A 22,285-nucleotide genomic window follows, 5' to 3' on the forward strand; every position below is an offset into this window, starting at 1 on the left:
TATTTTACCATTATTATTAGTATTGTCTTGTCTTACGCTAGCTGTTTTTATTTTATTTTATTATATTATATCTTTATTTTTCCCCTCCATTTCTTATTATGAAATGAGAGGTTTTGTCTGTAGACATTTTTGTTTATAAGAGTTTTGTTTATAAGAGTTCTTCTATTAAGAGTGTTTTTTTTTTACTTCCTATAAGTGATCTGTCCTTTTCCTCTGTATCTACCTGCGTTGCAACAATGAAATTTCCCCATGTGTGGACAACAAATGAATATCTCTTAAAAACACTGGATACATGCGATTTTAAAGTAACGTTTTTTTGTATTTGGAAGACAACATAGAATTTGTGTCTTAGTTTATTATGTATTAGTTTGCTCTTTCTTTCTTTTCTTTTTTTATGTGCAGAATTTTCCTTTTCAAAACCTGCCCATCTGTGAACAATTAGACAGAAATCAGATTACTCGGTGTAACAGTTTACATTACATTTCTATTATCCGATAACTCCATACATCAGATAACGATTGAACTCAGAGTCTGCGCTGGTTGGAATCGGGATTGAAACACACGAGTGCATTAATGTCGTTTGGTTTTAGCCGGGAGAGAAGCTGAGCTGAATGACACAGTTTCTGCTCCTGACAGGAACATGTTTCCATGGCGCCGCTCACAGGCTGTAACAGTGTACACCGTGCTCTGATGGGACGGCAGTGCAAACAAGTCTAGTTACAGTGATAATAAATGTCTGACAAAATAATAATACATAATATAAATAAATAAATATATAAATAAATAATAAATAAAAATAATAATTCTAAAATATTATTACATGGATAAAAACATCTGGAGACATCAGATTCCTGGAGTTATCCCATTATAAAAATGTCATGTCAACAGTTACATCTGTGATGTTCAAATGTTACAAAGACAACAATGAAAGGTTAATGATTGGAAGATATATTTTTTTATTAATTTTACTTTTGTCTTCCAACTACAACAGTTACAAAAAAAAAATCCATCCACGAATTGACTGACACATGTCACCACTAATCATGGATGTGCTAAGGATTTGCACTAAGCTCATTCATACGTTCCTCAACTCAAACACGTTCTGTGCATGAGAATTTGTAATGTAAAAATCTAACATTTTTATTGAGGGCCAATAACACACAAAATAACTGACGGCACAAAAGGTGACATTTTAAAGACAAACTGTAACTTTTACTTTGAAGAATAAACATTTCTTCAATGGAGATGTTATTGCTTTGCCTATTATATCTTAAAAAAGGCATTTTTAAAAGGTTAGTTTAATGCTATACTGTGGAACATTCCAGACAAAGCAATAACCTCTCCACAGAGACGAGCACGATCCCTCCATTCTTTTCTTATTTTAGACGGTCAATAAACATCGACACAGCACTTTGTGACAGGAGCATTATGTTTATTAAACGACAAAAATGCACAATATTTCATTCATTAGAAAACACATTTTACAACAAGCACAATCTCCTGATACAAAGAGACAAAGGAGTGAAAACAAGTTTGTCATTGCTATCATCACAGTGTGTGTGTGTGTGTGTGTGTGTGTGTGTGTGTCTGTGTGTGTGTGTGTGTGTGTAGGTGTGTGTGCGTGTAGGTGTGTGTGCGTGTAGGTGTGTGTAGGTGTGTGTAGGTGTGTGTGTAGGTGTGTGTAGGTGTGTGTGCGTGTAGGTGTGTGTGCGTGTAGGTGTGTGTAGGTGTGTGTAGGTGTGTGTAGGTGTGTGTGCGTGTAGGTTTGTGTGCGTGTAGGTGTGTGTGCGTGTAGGTGTGTGTGCGTGTAGGTGTGTGTGCGTGTAGGTGTGTGTGCGTGTAGGTGTGTGTAGGTGTGTGTAGGTGTGTGTAGGTGTGTGTGCGTGTAGGTTTGTGTGCGTGTAGGTGTGTGTGCGTGTAGGTGTGTGTGCGTGTAGGTGTGTGTGTGAGGTCGTGTGTGTGTGTGTGTGTGTGTGTGTGTGCGTGCGTATGCGGTCGTGTGTGTGTGTGCGGTCGTGTGTGTGTGTGTGCGTGTGTGTGTGTGTGTGTGCGTGTGTGTGTGTGTCTGTGCGCGTGTGTGTGTGTGTGTGTGTGCGTGTAGGTGTGTGTAGGTGCGTGCGTGTGTGTGAGGTCGTGTGTGTGTGTGTGTGTGTGTGTGTGCGTGCGTATGCGGTCGTGTGTGTGTGTGTGTGCGGTCGTGTGTGTGTGTGTGTGTGTGCGTGTGTGTGTGCGTGTGTGTGTGCGTGTGTGTCTGTGCGTGTGTGTCTGTGCGCGTGTGTGTGTGTGTGTGTGTGTGTGCGTGTGTGTGTGGCCAGTCATACAACAAGCATAAACAACTCTCCCTTTTTCACAAGGTTTATTCTTTAGTGACGACGATTAACTCTTTACAATTTTCTGTAAACCCACTGGAAACAACAAGTCCTTAAATCTTCAAACTGATACTTTGTGCGTTTGTCTTGATTAGCAAAACTTACAAAAGAAATACACGCTCTGCCACTGTGTTGTCCAGTCGTTTGATTGAAAACTGATTAAGAGAGAAGTGCGAAAGGCAAAAGGATGTGAGGATAATGTAGGCAAACATCTAAATAACTATGGCACATGTGGGCAAAGCAAACCTTACGTCGCACCCACTTTATCTAAACCCCTTAATTGCAAAAAAATCTACGGAATGTAGCAATAAATAGAATTGCTAATATCATTATTTTAAGTATTTTCATAGAATGCTAAAACTTAAAATTGCTTAATTTGAGGTTTGACTATTTTAGTGACCTTTTAATAAATATTGTGTGATCGTGATATTGCACTTAAAATCATTGACTAATACCTGCACGACTAGACATTAACCCCAAAAGAAAACATTATAGCTTAGACACAAACAGGTGCAGGTAAATAGATTACAATTAAAACAAATAATTATCATGATGGCTGCGATTAAGGTTTCCACAAATCAGGTTTATTTCAATTCCTGTCACTTTGGTTTGTGACTGAAAGATCTTCTTAAATCTTCACTAAATGACTTGACTTTACTTTACAGGTGGACTATGACTTTTCAACTGCTTGGAGATGGTGTTACTTCGCCTAGAATGTTCCACAGTATGGCATTAAAAAAGGCGCTGTACCTGATTTTTAAACGACTCTTTTCTTACGTATTCCTGACATTCTTATCATTCACAGTGAAGAGTTTAAAGGCGTTTTTCACAACTTTCAGAGGCCAGGGTGAATTTGGCTTTGGCTGCTGAACCACTCTTAAGCCCCTCCCCCCTGTCAACTCAAACAGCTGTTGCTATGGAGACTCAACACTGTTTTGCTAATTGTTTTCTGTTGATCAAAATGGCTGGAATTGCATATTTTTTTCAACTTAAAATGACAAAATACGAATACATTTAGCCTAGAATTAGCCGCACCCACTATGAAAATCCAGCCAATCACAACGCAGACAACAACAACAACAACAACAACGTCCTTGCTACTTCTGAAGTATGAATTGGGCTTGAAAACACAAACTGCTTTAACTTGTTGACTTTGAGCAGATCGTCTTGTATTTAAATTCCAAACAATGTTCAATTCAATGTGTTAATATTATTTATCTATTAAGATTTTTTTTTTAATTAAATCTATAGCTTTTAAAATATATCTAAATCTAAAGTATTTTTATATCTGCCCGTTTCTGTCACATTTATTTTATTTACTCATTGAGAAAGTTTGATTTTCGCAAAATTGGCCTCCAACAAAAAGAAAAATATGAGCTGTTGTTTGGTCATGTTCTGAGTATTAAATAAGATTAAAAAAAGGTTTAATATCATACTGGGGAACATTATAGGCAAAACTAAATAATCTCATGAAAACAAGCATCTCACCAGAAAAGTGTAGAAACAGTGCACCTTTTAAGTTGACATTTAACTCGCTGAACAAACAGAACGCATTGATATTTCTGTTGTGTATATTGTACTATATCGACGTGGACCTGGGAAACGGTAGCAGCAAAGTCACCAGCGGCACTGCATGTTTAGCAACGAGTTATGAGCTCAAAACACGCTCACTCACATTCAATGTAAAGCTGCACCGAATCTGTCAGAGTGGCCGCTCCAGAGCCATTCATAAAAACATTCTACAACTACAATTATTGCAAGATTCCTAATGTACTGAATACTAACGATACGTAGAAAATGGGCCACGGTAAACAGTGGGTTTCAAGGCAGATAGAGAGTAAACAGCCAGCTTTACTGTTCACGAGCCCTCCCATCGCAAAAATGGCCGCTGCAGTGCACACGTTCGACTGACATTATGTGCATAGTCGTTCGAAATCTCAAAAATAGCAACCTATTCTTGGCTATTTGCTTGATAAAAGTGTTTTGACCTGCTAGGGGTTTGACATACATATTCGTTGGCAAAAAAGTAGGACAGTGACACCTAGTGGTCGTTTGGGGTTAATAATATTTGAGTTCATAAGAATTTGATGAAAACGTGTTATAGCTGCATTGTCGTCATCTTTATGGCCCGAGTGATTTGGCTTTGAGCTGTGTCAGTGAAGCGAACTCATCGAAAGTAGTCGGAAAAAAGGGTAAGCCCGACCCCCGCCACGCACCGTTTGTGAGTGTTGCGTTTTGGCCCCTGCGCCCCCCCCTTAGCTCTGCGAGAAGTACTCCAGGATGAGGCGCAGGTGTCCCAGGCGGTCTTTGAGAGAGTTCAGAGACAGCACCGTGGTCTGATAGGACGGGTCCAGCTGCAGGACGGACAGCAGCCACCAGCACCATGTGGGCCCGTTGATAGAAGCCTGGAACAAACGGACGCAGAGGAAGTAGAGTTTTTAATATGATGCTGGTTCTTTTTGTAACTGATATTGACGGCGATGATGACACACTGTGAGGTCTATTCCGTCCCGGGCCATATTTGCCTCTTTCTGCTACGTACTTTTGTTGTTTGGGCGTTTAAGGGAGCTAAAAATATGATATAAAGTAGATTGATTTGCGTTCACGTGCCCCGACAGGTCGTTTCTCTGGGTCGGCTTGGAAACGGCGTTGCTGACGGTGTAGAACAGGTTTTTAAACATGTTTTCTTAAGCGTGGAAAAACATCAAGGACATCTGCAGAGTTAAGGGAGATGTGATTCGGTTTGTTTTTTCCTCTTAAGACACACGCGCAAGGATCTTAAACCACAAAACGCTAATTTAAGTTTCTGTTTTAAATGAAGGATAACCAATAAGTTAAACAACAGTGTCAACAGATGCGGAGGCGAGTGACTTTACAGGATTTACAGTCTGGATTTAACCCCCAAAAAACCTCATTGACGACGTGTACTTTTAACTTAACAGGCTTGTGACGTCTTTTGTGTCGAACGGATTTACAGTAAATGACGACTTAAATCTCCTGAAGCTAAAGGGTTTACCTGCATGTCGTCCTCTTTCGGCGGCATGGCTCCGTACTGCCTGTTGATCTGGTCGCGGACTCGAGAGCCCAGGCGCTGGTACCAGTCCTGAGCCTGCTGGTACACGCTGTCGTGCAAATTCTCCAGCAGCTCCAAGTCGCTCCCGTCCACCTACAAAAAGGAATAAAAGCGCATTTGTCAACACAGCGATAAAAATAATCCGCTACATTTGTGGGCGGACTAAACTTTACCCTCTGGTCTTCAAGGTACTCAATGTCCGCGGTGTGGTAGCCGTCTCTCTGACTCCGTTTTAAGACTCTGAACCGGCTGACTCCCACCGTGTCCACGTACGAGCGTCCGTCGGCCAGCAGCTCCAGACTGTGGATTTCCAGCATGCATCCGTAATCGGCAAACCTGCGGAAAGAGGCGAGTCGTTGAGCGAGTCGAGATCGAACGTGTATCCGAACGGCAAATAAAAGAGCCACTATGTTGTCTGTGATTGGTAATAGAACTGCACAGAGACTTTATTGTGCAGCTTTAACACACTTGAGCGAGTTCTGAAATGGTGCGGTTTGGCCTGATACATATAATAGTTTGATAATTATAAATGCTTCAATTTAAAGCTGCAAGATTCAACCGCAATTGAATCGAACTTGCCATTTTGATGGACGCAATTGGGACATTTTTAAAGTGCCATGATTTCCTCTACAAACAACTAAATATCCTGTCTTATACATGCATAAAACTGCTAACCCTGTAGTTTCGATCTGTACAAGCATGCACAGGATTTTTACAGTTGTTTTGTAAATTCTGCTGCGTTTAAAATGTGAAATTTGAACAGAATCCTCTTAATAAAACATGAATTGCAACAACTAAACACAGATGCAATACCTAAACAATGTCCTGTAATGTTAAATGTGAAATGTGCAACTTTTCTGCTGAGATGTTGATTTTTTTGCAACATATATAGTTACATTGAACAAATGCAAGATAAATAAGTTGAATAACATACTGTGGAACACAAGCTGGTGCAAGACCCAGCCAGAAATGTTACATAATGCACGTTGTACTTCTACTTTAACCTGTAAATGACAAAAAGCTTGGCTCTGAATCTATAGAATGACGAGTGAACATAACTGTGATGATATAATCTTCTGGATCAAAACTCGGAGAACATAATGTGCCAGTTGATGTGGGAGGCCCTCTGACAAAGCCCGTCTGTAGTTGGCGTGACTCACCCTTTACCGTGCTCATAGTTGCACATGCCAAACTTCTTTGTGCCCGTCTCCATGCAGCGCCGCATCATGAGCCGGTACCTGGGCTCGAAGATGTGCAGCGGGCAGGGGATCCCGGGGTACGCCACGGTGCACACAAAGATCGGGATGTCTTTTGTGAGGCTGCGGAAAGAACAGAACGGGGCGACGCCGTAAGTCGAGGTGAGCAACGTATCAAAATGTAGATAATGTCGTACAATATATGCACATTTTGAATATTTAGTATGTTATTTGTAGTAGGTTATGTTGTAAACTTAAACTAAAACTATACTAAAATGAAAGGTATGGGTGATATTTCTGTTCTTTTGTGTTTAATTTTACAAACATTTCCCATTTGTCTGATAATTAAACCTCAACTAATATGTTTTTTCAAAGAGATGTTTCAACACATTTCTATTGGATTTACATAGAAAAACATTTAAAACTTCGATTGCATATAATAAATCAGCTATATTACAAGCCCAGGTGGAGTTCTCAACATCAACTTTTTGTTTTAAGATTAATATGAGAAGAATCACAATTATGATTATTTCTGATTTGTTTGCCTTGAATATTACAATTCCTCTGGTGTGTGAACAACTCAATCACACAATTAAGTACATTTCACATGAAAAAAATTCACTTTTTGTTACATATATTGCTTCCTCTCCCAAACGCACCGGTTCAGAAGAAATTTGGGAGCATATTAAATTTTGATGACACATTTTTGCTTAGAAAATTGCCTTTTCTCCTGCCCACATCTAAATCAAGCAGTTACATAGGATTCACCACCAAAAATACATATCATAATTTAAGTATAGGCTACATTATGCTCATCTTAGTGAACTCTTAACTCTGCTTCTATTGAGCTTTGGATATTAATTGGAGCTGCAGCAACTGAATCATTTCCTTGGAGGATTAATACAGTGTTCTGATTCTGAGAACATCCACACACATGTTTTGAGTTTAGCGTAACACTAACACAGACTATGTTCTTACTTGGAGAGTTCAGCCATTTCAGTGTTGTGGATTTCTTCCCTTTCTGTCAGTTGAGATGGGAACAAGCGGGTCATCATGTCCTGTAGCAGAACTGTAACATTGAACTTCCTGTTTTTAAAATACTAAAGAGAAAAAAATACCGTTATAAGCAACAAACTACAATCGGCAGGTAACGATTGTGTCAGCATGTGGGCACCTCTTGCAGCGGCTGCTTGCAGAGTGGACAGCGGTGGTTGTGGTCCAAGCTTCTCTCCATGCAGTTTTTACAAAAGGCGTGACCGCACGGTGTAGTGACTGGCTCAAAAAACAACCTAGACACACAAGACGGACACAAGGTTTAAGTGACCGTGTCCATCGACCCTGTGGAAGTGCATTTGAACGCTTCGACTTGTGAAAGGTAATGTATGACTCGACGGGAGGCCGGGTGCAGTCAGGGAAGTGTTATTGATTTGTGAGCACTGACCTGATGCAGAGTGGGCATTCGAAGTCTGACACACTCAGGATACTCAGGGTTTGCTCTCGGCTCAGGGTGCTTTTGGCTAAAACAAGACAGACGATGTTTTTTTATAGAAGAGAAATCCCCCAAACCACAAGCTCAAAACATTCACAGAAGCAATTGCAACTGCAGAATAAGATAAGATAAGATATTCCTTTATTGTCCACACATGGGGAAATCTCATTGTTGCTACGCAGGTAGATACAGAGGAAAAGGACAGATAACTTATAGGAAGTTTAAAAAACACTCTTAATAGAAGAACTCTTATAAACAAAAACTCCTACAGACAAAACCTCTCGTTTCCTAATAAGGAATGGAGGGGAAAAATAAAGATAAAAATAAAACAAAATAATAAAATAAAAACAGCTAGCGTAAGACAAGATAATACTACTAATAATAATAATAATAATACTGTGCACAATGATAAAACAAAAAGTGTACAGTGAACCCTCGTTTATCGCGGGGGTTACGTTCCGAAACGAACCCGCGGTAGGCAAAATCCGCGAAGTAGAAACCTTTATTTTTTTACAGTTATTATACAATGAAATACTCCATAAAACATTGAAGCTCACACGCGCCGCTCTCACCGGCGTATCCCGCAGCTCACACGCGCGCTCTCACCGGCCTCGCAAACTTCAATTTGGCAAGCGGTTTTTCGTACGTGTACATATTAATCCATAACGTTATTGACACACAGGTAGAGAAGACGCGGAGAGACTGTTTAGCCAATCAGAATGCAGAACACAATGCATGATGCAAATCCGCGAAGCAGCGAGACCGTGAAAAGTGAACCGCGTTATAGCGAGGGTTCACTATTTTCAAATGTATGCTTGAATTAGATGTATGAAAAAAATGGGAAAAGTTGTGTTTTGAAGAGGCAGCACTTACTTAATATTAATTAATAATATTTTTGGCGAAAAAATTTAAAAAAAATTGTATTTGATTTAGTTGATTGGCTTTATCGGATACCACAGTTATGCAAGTTGGAGAGAATTGGAAAGACATTAAGCAAAAGATTGTCAGAGTTAAGAAGGACTCGCACAGTAGAGTTATGATTTTACCCCCTCCATGTGTTATTTTCTCCCTCTCATCCTCCATTTACAGATAGAAAGAATTAAACAGTTCAAACTCGTGGATGCTGTACCTCTCCAGTGCACAAACTCCTTCCTCATCATCAGCTCCTCGTCCTCGTCAGCCGCCGGGAGGAACGACACGGCCTGGCACAGGGAGAGGCAGCACTCCGTCCCCGTGTCCTGCGTCACCTTTTGGGACAGTCGGGGTGGGTTTAGGGGCCGAGCCTTTTGGGGCGCAGAGCTGTGAGAAATACTGCCGAGCGTACCTGCGGAGGCCCTCTCCTGGCGCCGACGTCTCCCTCCGCTCCTCGTGGGTGGCCGCGGGGCTCCTGGAACGACGGCCCCTGGGAGACGCTCAGGCTGGTGATGGGAAAAGGCTCTTTCAGGTACTCGGACAAGACCTGCAACAAACATGGCAGCTCCTCTGGCACCGCTACGCCCTCGGCCTCCAGGATCTGCAACACACCAGTCTGGAGTTTAACTAAAAGCGGAGTGAAGCAAAGCACATTAAACTGACCGTGTTTTATAGCGACGAAGAAATACAAATAATACTGCTACTCACACATGCATTTGAATAGCAATACATCTATAACAAAGGAGGTTTTAAAACATAAGAATGACCTAAATGTGACTAAGACTTCAAATAAACTGGAAAATATATATATGTGTACCCAAATAATCAGAATAATCTTGAATAATTGACTATTGGACAAATATATTAAGCTATTCGTGATTGTTATCTAGACTTTACAGACTCTAAAACACATGTCTTTTGTAATGAAAACAGTGGCATTTGTGATTTCATCAATAATCCACTTTATAGTAAATATTTAGAAGCCTTCACTCACCATATTGTAATCTGTATTTGTTTAAAAATGTATCTAACAAATCAAAATTGACAAAAGACATAATCGTTTGACTAGTTGACTATAGAAAAGATAATCGTTTGACTATGAGCTGCAGCCCTAATAGTGTTCATAATGAAAAATAAACAGGATTATAAAGTAGACATGCACAGTTTTAACTATTGCAAAAACAAAACCCTCACATTTACGCCCACTAAACTCAAATACAATGTTGCCTGTGAAGTTACAATTTTATAATCTGTTCTCGAGTGCCAAAAGGTGCGCACAAAGGAACAGAAAACAACTGTCAGTTAATGTTTGAAAAACGAAAGTAAAAGCTACTGTTGTGTAGCTTATTGCACTAGTCCCGTCATTCCATTTGATAAAAAGGACACATTTACTCAAACAAACCTTTTTTATCTGGCTTCTCGCCGGCACAAAGTCGCCTTGGACTTTCAGGCATCGGTGAAACTGGACGAGCGCTTGTGTCTGCTGACCCATTTCCAGCAGTACATTCCCTTTACGAAACAGGCCCTGCACAAACAGTAGTTTTGGTGAGAGCGGCGCGTTACCCGACAAGTCAATACAAGCGTCTATTATCAAATGAAAAATAGTACCACAACGGGTCTCGTCTATGTTAGCGCTGGTAACCCACTGATGTAAACAGATTAAATCACAGCAAGAGGAGGTTTGCATAACCTTGGCATATAAATGACATAACTGCAATAAAAAATAAAATAAAAAAAAGGTCACGCTCGAAAAGATCACGTTCGCCGGGTCATTCTAGGTCATATACATAAAACAAATTGGTATTTTTAGCGCCGAGTATGTTTAAAACTGCATTTTCCGTATCGTTTGGCACAAAAGCGATCACACGTCGTGCTCATGTCGCTCTCCTTCACCTCGGTCCAGTTGGGTCGAAGGCAGCAGAGGTAGTCGAGGTCGGCCAGGGAGTCGGGTAAACGCAGGAGGCCCAGGTTGGCTTCAGCCCGGTACAACTTTAGACTGAGATCCTCGGGGACTGCGGGGGTCAAAAGAACATTGCGGTCACTCCAAGTCCAATATTTACTGCGCCGATCATCAGTGCATCAGCAGTTTGTGTCGGAGACTTGGCAGAAAACGTATGTCGCGGTGTAAGTGCAGCAGAGATATTAATGTCAGTGCATTTACAAGCCTGGGCGTGTTTAGATGTTAAACAACCTGTCAAACATTGTAAGCTATTAAAAGTACATAAAGTACTGTAACGGTATGGCATGTTTGGGGGGAATTAAGAGATTACATTTCCAGTGGATCATTCCCTTAAATCCCTTAAACGGTTTTATTATCCTTAATAAAAGCAGCAATTTCAAAGATCATTTTAAAAGGATTTTGCCTAAATCAATAGCATTATGAGCTAAATGCTTACACACTCATCTTGGCAGGACTCTCATGTGCAAATATAGAATAAGGGCAAATGCATAAGTGAAGATAAGGGTCTGGGTCAATAGTACAAACCCCTTGGCGTGGGATACAAACAAAGATACTTTTTACATCACTGTTGAAAGATGTATCCAACTCTCTTCAGACGCACTTAAGGACAACTTAAAGGCCTGCAATCGTCTTTAAACATGCAAAAAACACGATTACAGAACACATAATAAATACACAAACGCCGTTACCAAAGCGCCGCGTGCGTGCGTCACTTTTACGTGGTGCGCGCGCGCTCTTACCCATGCTCTCGTCCGTGATGCGTAAAGCCTCCGCGAACTGTCCAGCCTTCAGCTTGTCCATGATGCGGCACTTCATCCTCGCCTCCTCGGACCAGCACTTCTCCACCACGCCGATGAGCAGCACGTTGTTCTTCGTGGCCTTCACTTCCCGCGGCTTTAGCCTCTCTTTGCACTGGGGACACTTGGACGGGAGGAATGTCCGGACGCATCTCCGGCAGAACGAGTGGCCGCAGGAAACGGTCACCGGCTCGATCATGAGGAAGAGGCACAGCGGGCACTCCAGCCGCTCCATCGTCACTGGCGGAGTCTCTGTCGGGCGAACGTGGCCGTGTCGTGCGGAGAGTGACAGTTGTGGTTGTTGTTGTTGCAGCGGCGGCAGCAGCAGCAGCACTTTGTCGCACAGTAGCGCCTCATGGACAGTTTCAAAAGCGCTCGTGTCCCGCTCTTGACCGCATCTGTGTACGGCTACGGCCAATACAATAATAAAGAGCAAGTATTAAATTGTAGGGAAGCCGCCCCTGCGTTACCGATGCACTTTAGAGTCCTAGTTCTGCGCTGACATGATGCGAAAAGCGTGCGGCGGTGTGTCGTTACGGGCACGCGAGCAGCAGCGAATACAAACTCGGCTTTGGACGAGCGTCGCGTCCCGTTTTCGTCTTTTGTGTCGCCGTTGAGCCCGGGAAGCCGCCGGAAACGAGAGAAAACCGCGTCCACATTGGTGAAAAATGTTCTTGAGCCGGTCAGTGTCCGCGTCTAGCTCCAGCGGCGATGGTTCCTCAGCCACAACAGAGGTTACTGTGTAACACCATTACATTACGTAAATAAAGACCACGTGACCTGCTGCGGCCGACGCGATTGGAGGAAACGCGACTTTTCCGCCTTGTTGTGAAACGCAAGGATGGCAAGTTTCATAACATCAGTCCTCCGACAAAAGTCTGCTTATTTGCTTTGAAATATCGATAATTTCATATGCATTATTTACAATATCGATCACACAGTGCCGACTATGGCAAATGTAATGTTGAAAGTCTGGGTTTACCCCGGGGCAGAAGGGATTCCCGGTCAGGGGCGGGGCGGGGGGGGCCTCAATACTCAACAGTCTTACACTTACTCATAAAACCATCAGGAATCAAACTGCAGAAACTAATGCACAGTGCAAATGTGTATATGTATATATATATATATATATATATATATATATATATATATATATATATATATATATATATATATATATATATATATATATATATATATATATATATATATATATATATATATATATATATAATTTTCTTCATATTCTTTTCTGGTTTAATAATGGACAGGATTAGGGGAGTGTCATAATTTGCTGGTTATACAAGTTGTTTTGATGTCAGATCAGATGGAAAGCTTGGACTCTGACATGTTAAAGAGACAGTACAACTTCTCATCAGACTTAAACCACTTTTATCATTAGTATTTGGAAATGACTAGTTACAGGAACACTTTTGGACTTGTTTAATGAATTGGGGGAAACACGGTCCCTCCCATCAGACTCCATCACAATGTCTCATGTAGTTGCCAGATCATTAACCTTCAACTATCAAGAGAAAGGGAATAGTTGCCTCAAGCGGAGGGACAAATTAAGCCTTGAAATTGGGTCAGTGTTAGTTTTATAATAATGTACATACGATTATGAAATATTGGATAGCAAAGCCTCAACATGAATACAACTGGAGCTTATATAATCACAGTCATACGTTTTAGGGTGTGTTTATCAGAATTCTACAATATTCAGGCTTTAACATACGTTTATTTTGATCCAAAGACAAAACTCAAAACACAGGGGTTCTAGTCATTTATTTTTAATGACCCGACTACGTGGCTGTATTTAAAGAAACCGACATCAAATCATCCAAACCAAAAAGGGTAAATATATACAACATGCAACATTTATGCGAGCTACGCAATTTCATCGATAATACTACACATGGCAGCGTCTTTGTCCCAGGTTTTCTCCCGCTTGATACTAGCCGCGGGTTTGTCCTGTTGCGTCGTTGCCATACAGCTATCCCCCATCTCCTCTACGTCCATGGGCTCGGCGTTCATCCGGGGGGTCGTCGCGGCGGCGGCGGGCGCGCTCCTCGCCGCGTCGCCCGAGCCCTCAGCCGCATCCATCTGCGGCAGGTCGTCGGGCAGCGAGGCGAGGCACCCCTGGATCATCTCCACGACCCTCTCCAGGTGCTTCTGAAAGCGCTCGGCCGTCTCCAGCCTCTGTCTCTTCTGCACCTCCATCATCACCCTCAGCGTTTCCCTGGCTTGGTGCGGCCGGTATTCGTTTATCAGGTGATGCATGTGAACGAACAGCAGCTTTATGTCCTCCAGCTTCTCCTCGCGCTTTATACTGCCGGGGCTTTTGATGAGAATGTCCAGCAAGTCCAGGAAGTTGATGAGAATGGACATGTTGAGTTTCTTGAGCTCGCGCTTGTGGTCGAACTGCATCGGGTGCAGTCTTTCGATGCCTTGGCTCTCCAGAGGGCGAATGATGAGGTCGTCGCACTGGAACTGATTCCCGAACATCATGTAGTTGTCTCTGATGGCCGGAGGAGGCTTGGGGGCCAGACTTTTGCGGAGGTTTTCATCGGTGTATTCTTTGATGTACTGCATGGGCGGAGGCGGGAGGGCGCTGACCTGCTGTGGTTCACCCATGATGCCGGTCTGAAAACCAATCGAAGAAAATAAATCATTATTTGTTTGGAAGTATGGGCCTAAAAACTTCACCAAAAGTGCAGGAATATCACTTTATAACCTTGTTGGAGGATAACGCTGCATGTTTCTGTTCCATTTTATTTTTAATCAGCTGTTTTTGTGGTCATTATTTATAGTTTTAACTTTAGACAATATACGGCAGGATCATTTTTCATAACACATTCCCCACGCCTGCTACGTAATAAAAGTTATGCAAAGTAAAAAGAAAAAGAAGAGCAGAGGGGAAACATTATTAAAATAAAAAGGTAAATAACATTAGTAGACTTCATTGTAACCATTTAACTGTAATATGAGAACATACTTTGATTAGTTAAAAACACAAAAAAGCGTAAAAATAACTACTTGCAATGCATTTATAGATCATTCATTATAATATCTCCATGAATAAATAATGCTGGTTTAAAAGTGCATCAAAGCAATTCCCACCACAAACATAAATAATATTAATAATTGTGTTTTCTTAATTATGTGCAGGCCTAATTTTAGGGCGATGACGATGGACCGCACATTAAGTAACATTTATATTCATCTGACAAGAACGTGTTTTTATCTGTGGAGATATTATAATAGATCCATGTGTTTAACCTGCTTTAAGTTTCAGCTACTTCCAATATCCTGTCTGTTTAAACCCAATAACCTGAAGACAGAATGAACCTTAACCAAAAGAAAATGCCCCACTTACTTCCCTGAGAAGCTTATGATTGTCGTTAGCTTTAGCTTTAGCATAAACAGATTCAAGCCAAACATTTAGATCTACGACTGCACAGAAACAACCAAAGTGCACACATACCTTGTAGCCACCTCCCGGGTTCTTAATTGTTGAAGTGGATGTCTAAAAGTGCTCCAAAAACGCTAACATGAGCTGTTTAGCTCATTGCTAGCCTCGACGCTTTCACGTCAGTCAAACACAAAGCGTCGGATTCTACAAGGTTGATGCCTATTGGCTAGTTTCTGTGGACGTACGAGTAGCGAGGCTGTTGATTGGATGGAGTATTTTTTAACATTACCGGTACGTTTTGAGTCACAGCAGTCAGGCATGTCCAAACTAGGGCCCGGGGGCCAAATGCGGCTCTCAATTTTTGTTGGCCCTCCAGGTTCCTGCTATGTCGGCCCAAACAACAAAAAGTAGTACTTTTTATTGTGAAATTGGGAAAATTCAGGCAACCTAATATTAATGTTCCAAGTCTAATTAAAGGTGTGGAGGGTCATCGCAATTACGTCAAATGCAAAATTTCGATTTCAGATTCACTTTGTCATTCAACAAATTCGACATCGTCAAGTTGTTTGTGGCCCTCTGCTTCGTTTAAGTTTCAAAATACGGCCCTCTGTGATAAAAAGTTTGGACACCCCTGCAGTAGATGGACTAGGAGGGTAATAAAGTCTAAAGAATATAGTCTTAAAAATAAAGTCTAAAAAATATAGTCTAAAGAATATAGCCAAAATAATTCTAGTCTAAAAAATCAAGTCTAAAAAATAGAGTAAAAAAAAATCAAGTTTAAAAAAATATAGTCTAAAAAAAATCAAGTCTAAAAAATCAAGTCTAAAAAATCAAGTCTAAAAAATCAAGCCCAAAGAATATAGTCTAAAAAATAAAGTCCAAAGAATAAAGTCTAAAGAATATAGCCAAAAAAATATAGTCTAAAAAATATAGTCTAAAAATAAAGTTTAAAAAATAAAGTCTAAAGAATAAAGTATAAAAAAATAAAGTATAAAGAAAAAAGTATAAAAAATAAAGTTTGAAGAATTTGTGGGCTTGAAACTCATGTGCTCCTGAAGAATTAAGTCTAAAGAATGAAGCCATAAAAAAACAAAACAACAACAACAATGTAACACTTGGATACCAGCCGCCATAAAACACGAGACAAGAAAAAGAAGAAGACGGCCTGGTTTTGGCTAAATTTAAAGGACTCAAAAACTAACTGCGCAAACTAAAAGTGCAAACGTTTGTCTTAATGCATTCATAATTTGTCTCCATTACTCAGTATCTCTCAACAACGGAAAATAGGGAACCAATCCAGTGAAGACAAAAACATCAACACAAGAGCATGGTTTATAGATTGATTGCCATTGTTATTATTTTTTTAAACTTTGTCTTGTCTGTAATAACAACCAAATGATTAAAATCCCCCCTTTCACACTGTGTGGCTTATCTTTTACCATGATCTCACCAGATGTTGCAGTTTGCGTGTCATTAAATTAATCTTAAAAGTCCATAAATCAGATCATAATCAGATTTGGGTGTGCATGTAGACCTAAATATAGATTTCCAGAAAGAACGATTTTATTGACCAACATTTACTCTTCCAGATGGTGGCGCCAGAGCTTTTTGCCTCACAGCCAGTCACATTAAATCTCACAAAAGATCAGGTCAGACAGGTCAGACAATCAAATCTAATACAATATTAATTTAATGCTATATACCATTCCTGCTGTTATTGTCTTTTAATTAACAACCACTTTGATAAATCTGTGATCCGCTGCAGCTGCTTGTTTACAGTGCACAACACATGCCTGAAGGATGTGGTTTACCAGGTACAGCAACTATGCCGGAAGCTTTTCAGTGTATAACAAGTTTTCCAGCCTGTCATTTCAGTTAGATAAACCAGGTGATTCACCAGAGGAACACTGTGCTTACGCGCGTGTGGCCTTTATATTTAGTAAGAATTGTAGCCATGTATCCCAGGGTTATTTTAAATGGGAAACTGATCAAGAAATCTCAACAAAAGAAAATCACATCTCCAGAAAATTACAGGGAGAGACTTTTTGTATTGGACACTAAAGAACTGAAATACTCTGACTGCCGTCCAGGGGTAAGTATGTTGATTTTACAGCGATATAAATGTCAAAAATAATGTCAAGGCAAACTAATAACTAATGTGTTTGTTTTAGAGAAAGGATGTTTTGAAAGGATCGGTTGAATTGTGGAAAATAAAGTGTGTAGAGACTGTAGATACTGACTTCCCAATACCATGCAATAACAAATACCCCTTTCAGGTATGCATAAGGACTTTTACTTGTGTTTTTAATGTAAAAAAAAAAAAGATGATGAATATGACATCAAATGACAATGTGTACGCAGATATTTTATGAAAACTACTACCTGTACATTTTTGCTCCTGACAACAACACTCGACTGCAGTGGGTAAAAGCCCTGAAAGAAGGTAGGTAAATACAGACAATGACTAAGATAAGATAGCCTTTATTTGTCCACACAATGGGGAGGGTACAAACATTTAATAGAAGTAAAAAGTCGTGACCCAAAAAACTACTCAACTAACAGTTTGGATGTAAAACATATTTAAAATCTGTTGAGTAATAGTATATGACGGATAAAACATAAATGACAGATTCTGCTATGTTTGAAGAAAAGAATAACAAAAATAAGTAAGAAGCACAAAAGTCCAAATAAGTTGTTCACCGAAGACTGTCACAAAAAGGATTACCAGAGAGAATACTGTTGCTTCAAACAAATATGACTAAGTATAAGTAGAAGACAAATTACTGTGTCTAAAATCAACAATGAGAAGTAAATGACACGCCCCTCTGATGACCAACACATAAAGAATATATATACGGTACATAACAATCATCTTTATTTGTTTTTAGAGACACAATATAATCAATGTGTTCCTACATACCACCCAAACATGTGGCGGGAAGGTAAATGGAGATGCTGCAAGCAGACTGCGAAACTGGCAGTGGGATGTGCTAAGTATGACCCAGTGACTTTAGGTAAGTCATATAGAATTGTAAATAGTAATGATAATAAAGACTTAGGCACATAATCTATATTTCCTTTCAAAGCGTGTTCAAAACCTGTTCCCCCTGTGCCAAATCCAAAGGTGACTAAATGACTTGTGTGACTTCTTAGTGTTTTGATTTTGATCACATTGGTTTGCAAGACATTGACTGCTCTGTTATGTTGTGCATCAGAGGAAACAGACTCGTACTGACGCGAGGGAGGTCATAGCTATACAAGACTTTACCCCAGTTGAAGAGGGAGATCTACAAATTCAAAAAGAACAGAAGTACATTTTACTCGACGACTCAGACGTTGATCGTTGGTTGGTGCAGGATTCTGAGGGGTACATAACCTCATTTTCTCTTATGTTTTACTCCTGTCTTTTGCTGTATGTCTTCACTTATCGCCTTGTTTTCTGTGTTTTAGGAATGCAGGTCTTGTACCTAGTACATATGTTGCGGGAAAGTTTGAAACCAACTTTGATCGATTTGAGTAAGGTTAATTTAGTTTCTTTTGGGCCATCTCAAATGGACTATAATATATGCTATCTTGAAATGTTTTTTTTTTTAATCTTAGGTGGTATGATGATGACATAGGAAGTGAAGAAGCAACACAATTGCTGTCAAAAGAGGTAGGTAAATAAAATGAATAATATCATGCATTATATTTTCAACACAATTCACAATGAACTGTACTCCGCTTTAGGCCAAAGAAGGTGCATTTATGGTACGCAGATCTAGTAAGGCTGGTCAATACTCAGTGTCTGTCTACGCCAGTGCACTTGGGTATAAGATTTTTTTCCTGGCGTCATACCTTTGCTTCCTTCTGGTACGTGTTTTTGACTGTCTCTTCCTTGTGTTGCATTGTTAGGTCCATTGCAGAGAACAAACCAAATGTGAGGCATTACCTAATCAGACAGAAATCAAAAAGTGAGGCACCATTTTATGTGGCGGAAAAAAAGTCGTTCTTCACCATTCCTGAGCTAGTCCACTATCATCAACACAACTGTGCTGGTAATTTACTTCTAATGAGTCATAATAACTATGAACAGGTTATGTATTTATCTAAATGATATCGAATGGGTCTAAACACGCATGCATTGCTTTTGCAGGGATGGTAACACGACTGAAGCAGCCAGTTTCACGTCCCAGGTCATCCTCTCGACGCCCCTCCATAGCACCGATAGATTTGGAAGGTTTCTGCTGCTATATCTACTGACAATTCATTTTGATATGACAGTGTGTCCTTTCCAAAATCAAAATTGAATTGAAGCTTTGAGTTCTACCCACAAAAGGAAATAAGATGGAAACCTTAATTAGTCTCTAATACGTGTGTGTTTTGACCAGTTCAGTGGCAGATGGATCCTTTAGAGCTGACGTTAGAGGGAAAACTGGGAGACGGGCAGTTTGGTTTGGTGATGGGAGGAACATGGAGGGACAAGAAAGTGGCTGTGAAGATGATAAAAGAGGGGGCTATGTCCGAGGCAGAATTTAAAGAGGAGGCAAAAGTCATGATGTAAGTATGCCATGTAATATACAATATTTCTTACAAGTAATAACATGTTTCTTGTAGGAAGCTGTCCCACTGCAAACTGGTGCAGCTGTATGGAGTGTGCACGCAGCGCTCACCCATGTGTATGGTGTTTGAGTTCATGGAGCAGGGCGCGCTGCTGGACTATCTGAGGGCCAGGAGAGGGAACCTCTCACAGGACACTCTACTGGAGATGTGTTTGGATGTTTGTGAAGGAATGAATTACTTGGACTGCTCCAATTACTTACACAGGGACCTGGTAAGTCTGTGATTTTCATTTTTAGACCTTTAAAAGATGTAATAATATTTCGTATCTGCACAGGCAGCAAGAAATTGTTTAGTTTCACATGATAATGTCGTCAAAGTGGCAGATTTCGGCATGGCAAGGTATTTCTCCTTTAGCATGATTCTGATAACAATAAACTTCTAATGTAAGCATTTTTTTAAAAATAGATTTGTACTGGATAATGACTATACAAGCTCTCAAGGCGCAAAGTTTCCTATAAGGTGGTCCGCCCCTGAGGTCATTCGATATTCGAAGTACACCAGCAAGTCTGATGTCTGGTCATTTGGTACGTTTGTTCTTGTTTTGTGATATTTGACATCATCATGTTTATATACCTTACGGCATGTCAATAAAGGACATGGCTAGATAGTGTGTTTTACAGAAAGGAAAAGTAGCACACTAATTAATTAAGAGATGTATTTGTTACTTGTGTCTAGGTGTGCTCATGTGGGAAGTGTACAGCGAAGGTCTTCTTCCTTATGAGAAACAGAAAAATATGCATGTGGTAAATTCGGTAAACAAAGGGCAGAGACTCTCACAGCCAACTTTAGCCCCAGACGACGTGCACGTGCTCATGAACTGGTGCTGGAAGGAAGTAAGTGAGAGATTTAAGTATCATATTTAGAATGATTATTAGCCTTTAGTCATTTTTAGAGAGTCTGTGTTATTCTTTTCAGAAGCCGGAAGATCGTCCAACATTTGGCCAGCTGCTACATCAATTGGGATGCCTTACAAATGTGTGAAAACAATCTAGGCCTATCATTTTACACTGTGAACCGAAACACTATTTTACATCAACATATTGAAATGTACGGCCGTATATCGTATATTTCTTACCATAATCACTTACATGTGTTACTACCCTATAAAATGGAAATAAATTAAAATATGTTATACAAATTTATTTGTTTTCTGTTCCTAGTTTTGCTTCTGGTCTCTGAGTTGTACCATTTTCTCAGGTACCAACACAGTATTGCTTATAGTTGCCTGTAACACTGCAAAAAGAGTAAATTGGATAAAAAATAATGATAAAAAATGAATCAGAATGAGAAAAGGTTTATTGCCATTGTCAGTGAACAACATTCACAGGCTCGGAACTTGATGAAATATAATAAGATAAGATAAGATAATCCTTTATTGTCCCACATGGGGAAATTTCATTGGTGCAACGCAGGTAGATACAGAGGTAGATACAGAAGAACAGATCACTTATAGGAAGTCTGAAAAACACTTTCAGTAGAAGATCTCCTATAAATAAATAAAAACTCCCATAGACAAATAAATAAATACCATTGCATGTGATCACGACAGTAATTGCACATGAATATGTGTCACGACGGCACATAGATTGCACATGAATTTCACAGTAATTGCACATGAAGTCCAACAGTAATTGCACATATGACGGAATTGCACATCAGTATTAGGTTAGGTCAGTATTGCGAGTGTTCAGGACTAACAGTGTTTGTTATAAAGTCTGACAGCAGCAGGAAGGAAAGACCTACGAATAATAAAAAACAAACATATCAAATAAAGCATGCATTAAATAATCAAAAAACATTAAAATTTACAGAATATAATATGTAAACTATGTAAATTATTATAAAAAATACACAGGGCTATCAAACTTACATTAATCTAGAATAAACAAACTATTTCTATTTCATGTTTGCTCGACATATGACAGCAGGCACCATATTCAATGCACACTTCCACTGGACAAATGCAAAGTAAAATGCCTCATCAAATAAAATGTCTTTAATAATCAGACCAAACACATATGCAATAACGTGCAGCAGCGACACCACCACCACCACCACCACCCTCCGTCTGTGGACGCGCCAGGCAGGGGGGGCTGCTCCTCCGCGCCGTCCAGGGCGTCTTCCATCCCCGGTCCGCTCTCCTCCGCCATCTCCCGTCTCTCCAGACCGGGTGTTGAGCAAGGTCTCCTCACAGTTTTAGTCCAGGGCTTGTTCTTCCTCAGACTGTTGTTTTATGGCGGTTGGCATCCGGGGTGGTCTCCTGTCCTCGTCCAGTCTCGTAGACGCACGGCTACCAAGCAGCGACATCAGTGGAAATATTAAAGCCTATAGAATGAAGCCTAAAGAATAAAGCTGTACGGTGGAAGCACCGAACGTCAAAGAAGGAGAGGAAGATGAAGAAGAGTCTCCCTGGAATAAAGCCGGTTGGTCTCTGAAACGGCGTGGAGGAGCAGCCTTTTCTGCCTGCACGTGCCC

At 40.4% G+C, this 22,285-nt stretch overlaps 3 protein-coding genes across 3 annotated transcripts; 1 reads left to right on the plus strand and 2 right to left on the minus strand.

The window, feature by feature from the left end:
- Positions 1 to 1,411: 1,411 nt before the first annotated feature.
- On the minus strand, positions 1,412 to 12,514 carry lonrf4 (LON peptidase N-terminal domain and ring finger 4). The gene is made up of 12 exons (XM_072439815.1): positions 11,740 to 12,514; positions 10,933 to 11,051; positions 10,442 to 10,564; positions 9,452 to 9,640; positions 9,257 to 9,374; positions 8,080 to 8,155; positions 7,813 to 7,927; positions 7,617 to 7,738; positions 6,603 to 6,761; positions 5,616 to 5,778; positions 5,386 to 5,535; positions 1,412 to 4,774 (listed from the first exon to the last, which is right to left on the minus strand). Exons 1-12 carry the CDS (start codon positions 12,029 to 12,031, stop codon positions 4,625 to 4,627), a joined length of 1,776 nt encoding a protein of 591 aa, XP_072295916.1. The 5' UTR covers positions 12,032 to 12,514; the 3' UTR covers positions 1,412 to 4,624.
- A 1,000-nt stretch (positions 12,515 to 13,514) lies between these two features.
- med7 (mediator complex subunit 7) lies at positions 13,515 to 15,436 on the minus strand. The gene is made up of 2 exons (XM_072439816.1): positions 15,281 to 15,436; positions 13,515 to 14,439 (listed from the first exon to the last, which is right to left on the minus strand). The coding sequence occupies exon 2, from the start codon at positions 14,428 to 14,430 to the stop codon at positions 13,684 to 13,686; it is 747 nt and encodes a 248-aa protein (XP_072295917.1). The 5' UTR covers positions 14,431 to 14,439; positions 15,281 to 15,436; the 3' UTR covers positions 13,515 to 13,683.
- A 1,641-nt stretch (positions 15,437 to 17,077) lies between these two features.
- itk (IL2 inducible T cell kinase) lies at positions 17,078 to 20,859 on the plus strand. The gene is made up of 17 exons (XM_072439820.1): positions 17,078 to 17,300; positions 17,380 to 17,484; positions 17,570 to 17,651; positions 18,097 to 18,222; positions 18,295 to 18,332; positions 18,424 to 18,575; positions 18,659 to 18,724; positions 18,809 to 18,863; positions 18,938 to 19,017; positions 19,103 to 19,245; positions 19,344 to 19,427; positions 19,579 to 19,747; positions 19,805 to 20,021; positions 20,085 to 20,149; positions 20,216 to 20,334; positions 20,486 to 20,643; positions 20,726 to 20,859. Exons 1-17 carry the CDS (start codon positions 17,163 to 17,165, stop codon positions 20,789 to 20,791), a joined length of 1,863 nt encoding a protein of 620 aa, XP_072295921.1. The 5' UTR covers positions 17,078 to 17,162; the 3' UTR covers positions 20,792 to 20,859.
- Positions 20,860 to 22,285: the final 1,426 nt, after the last annotated feature.

Source organism: Eucyclogobius newberryi, unplaced genomic scaffold (genome assembly GCF_026437365.1).
Source record: "Eucyclogobius newberryi isolate DKJ021-1_F unplaced genomic scaffold, fEucNew1.0.hap1 SCAF_11, whole genome shotgun sequence".
In the NCBI taxonomy this organism is placed as follows: Eukaryota; Metazoa; Chordata; class Actinopteri; order Gobiiformes; family Gobiidae; genus Eucyclogobius; species Eucyclogobius newberryi.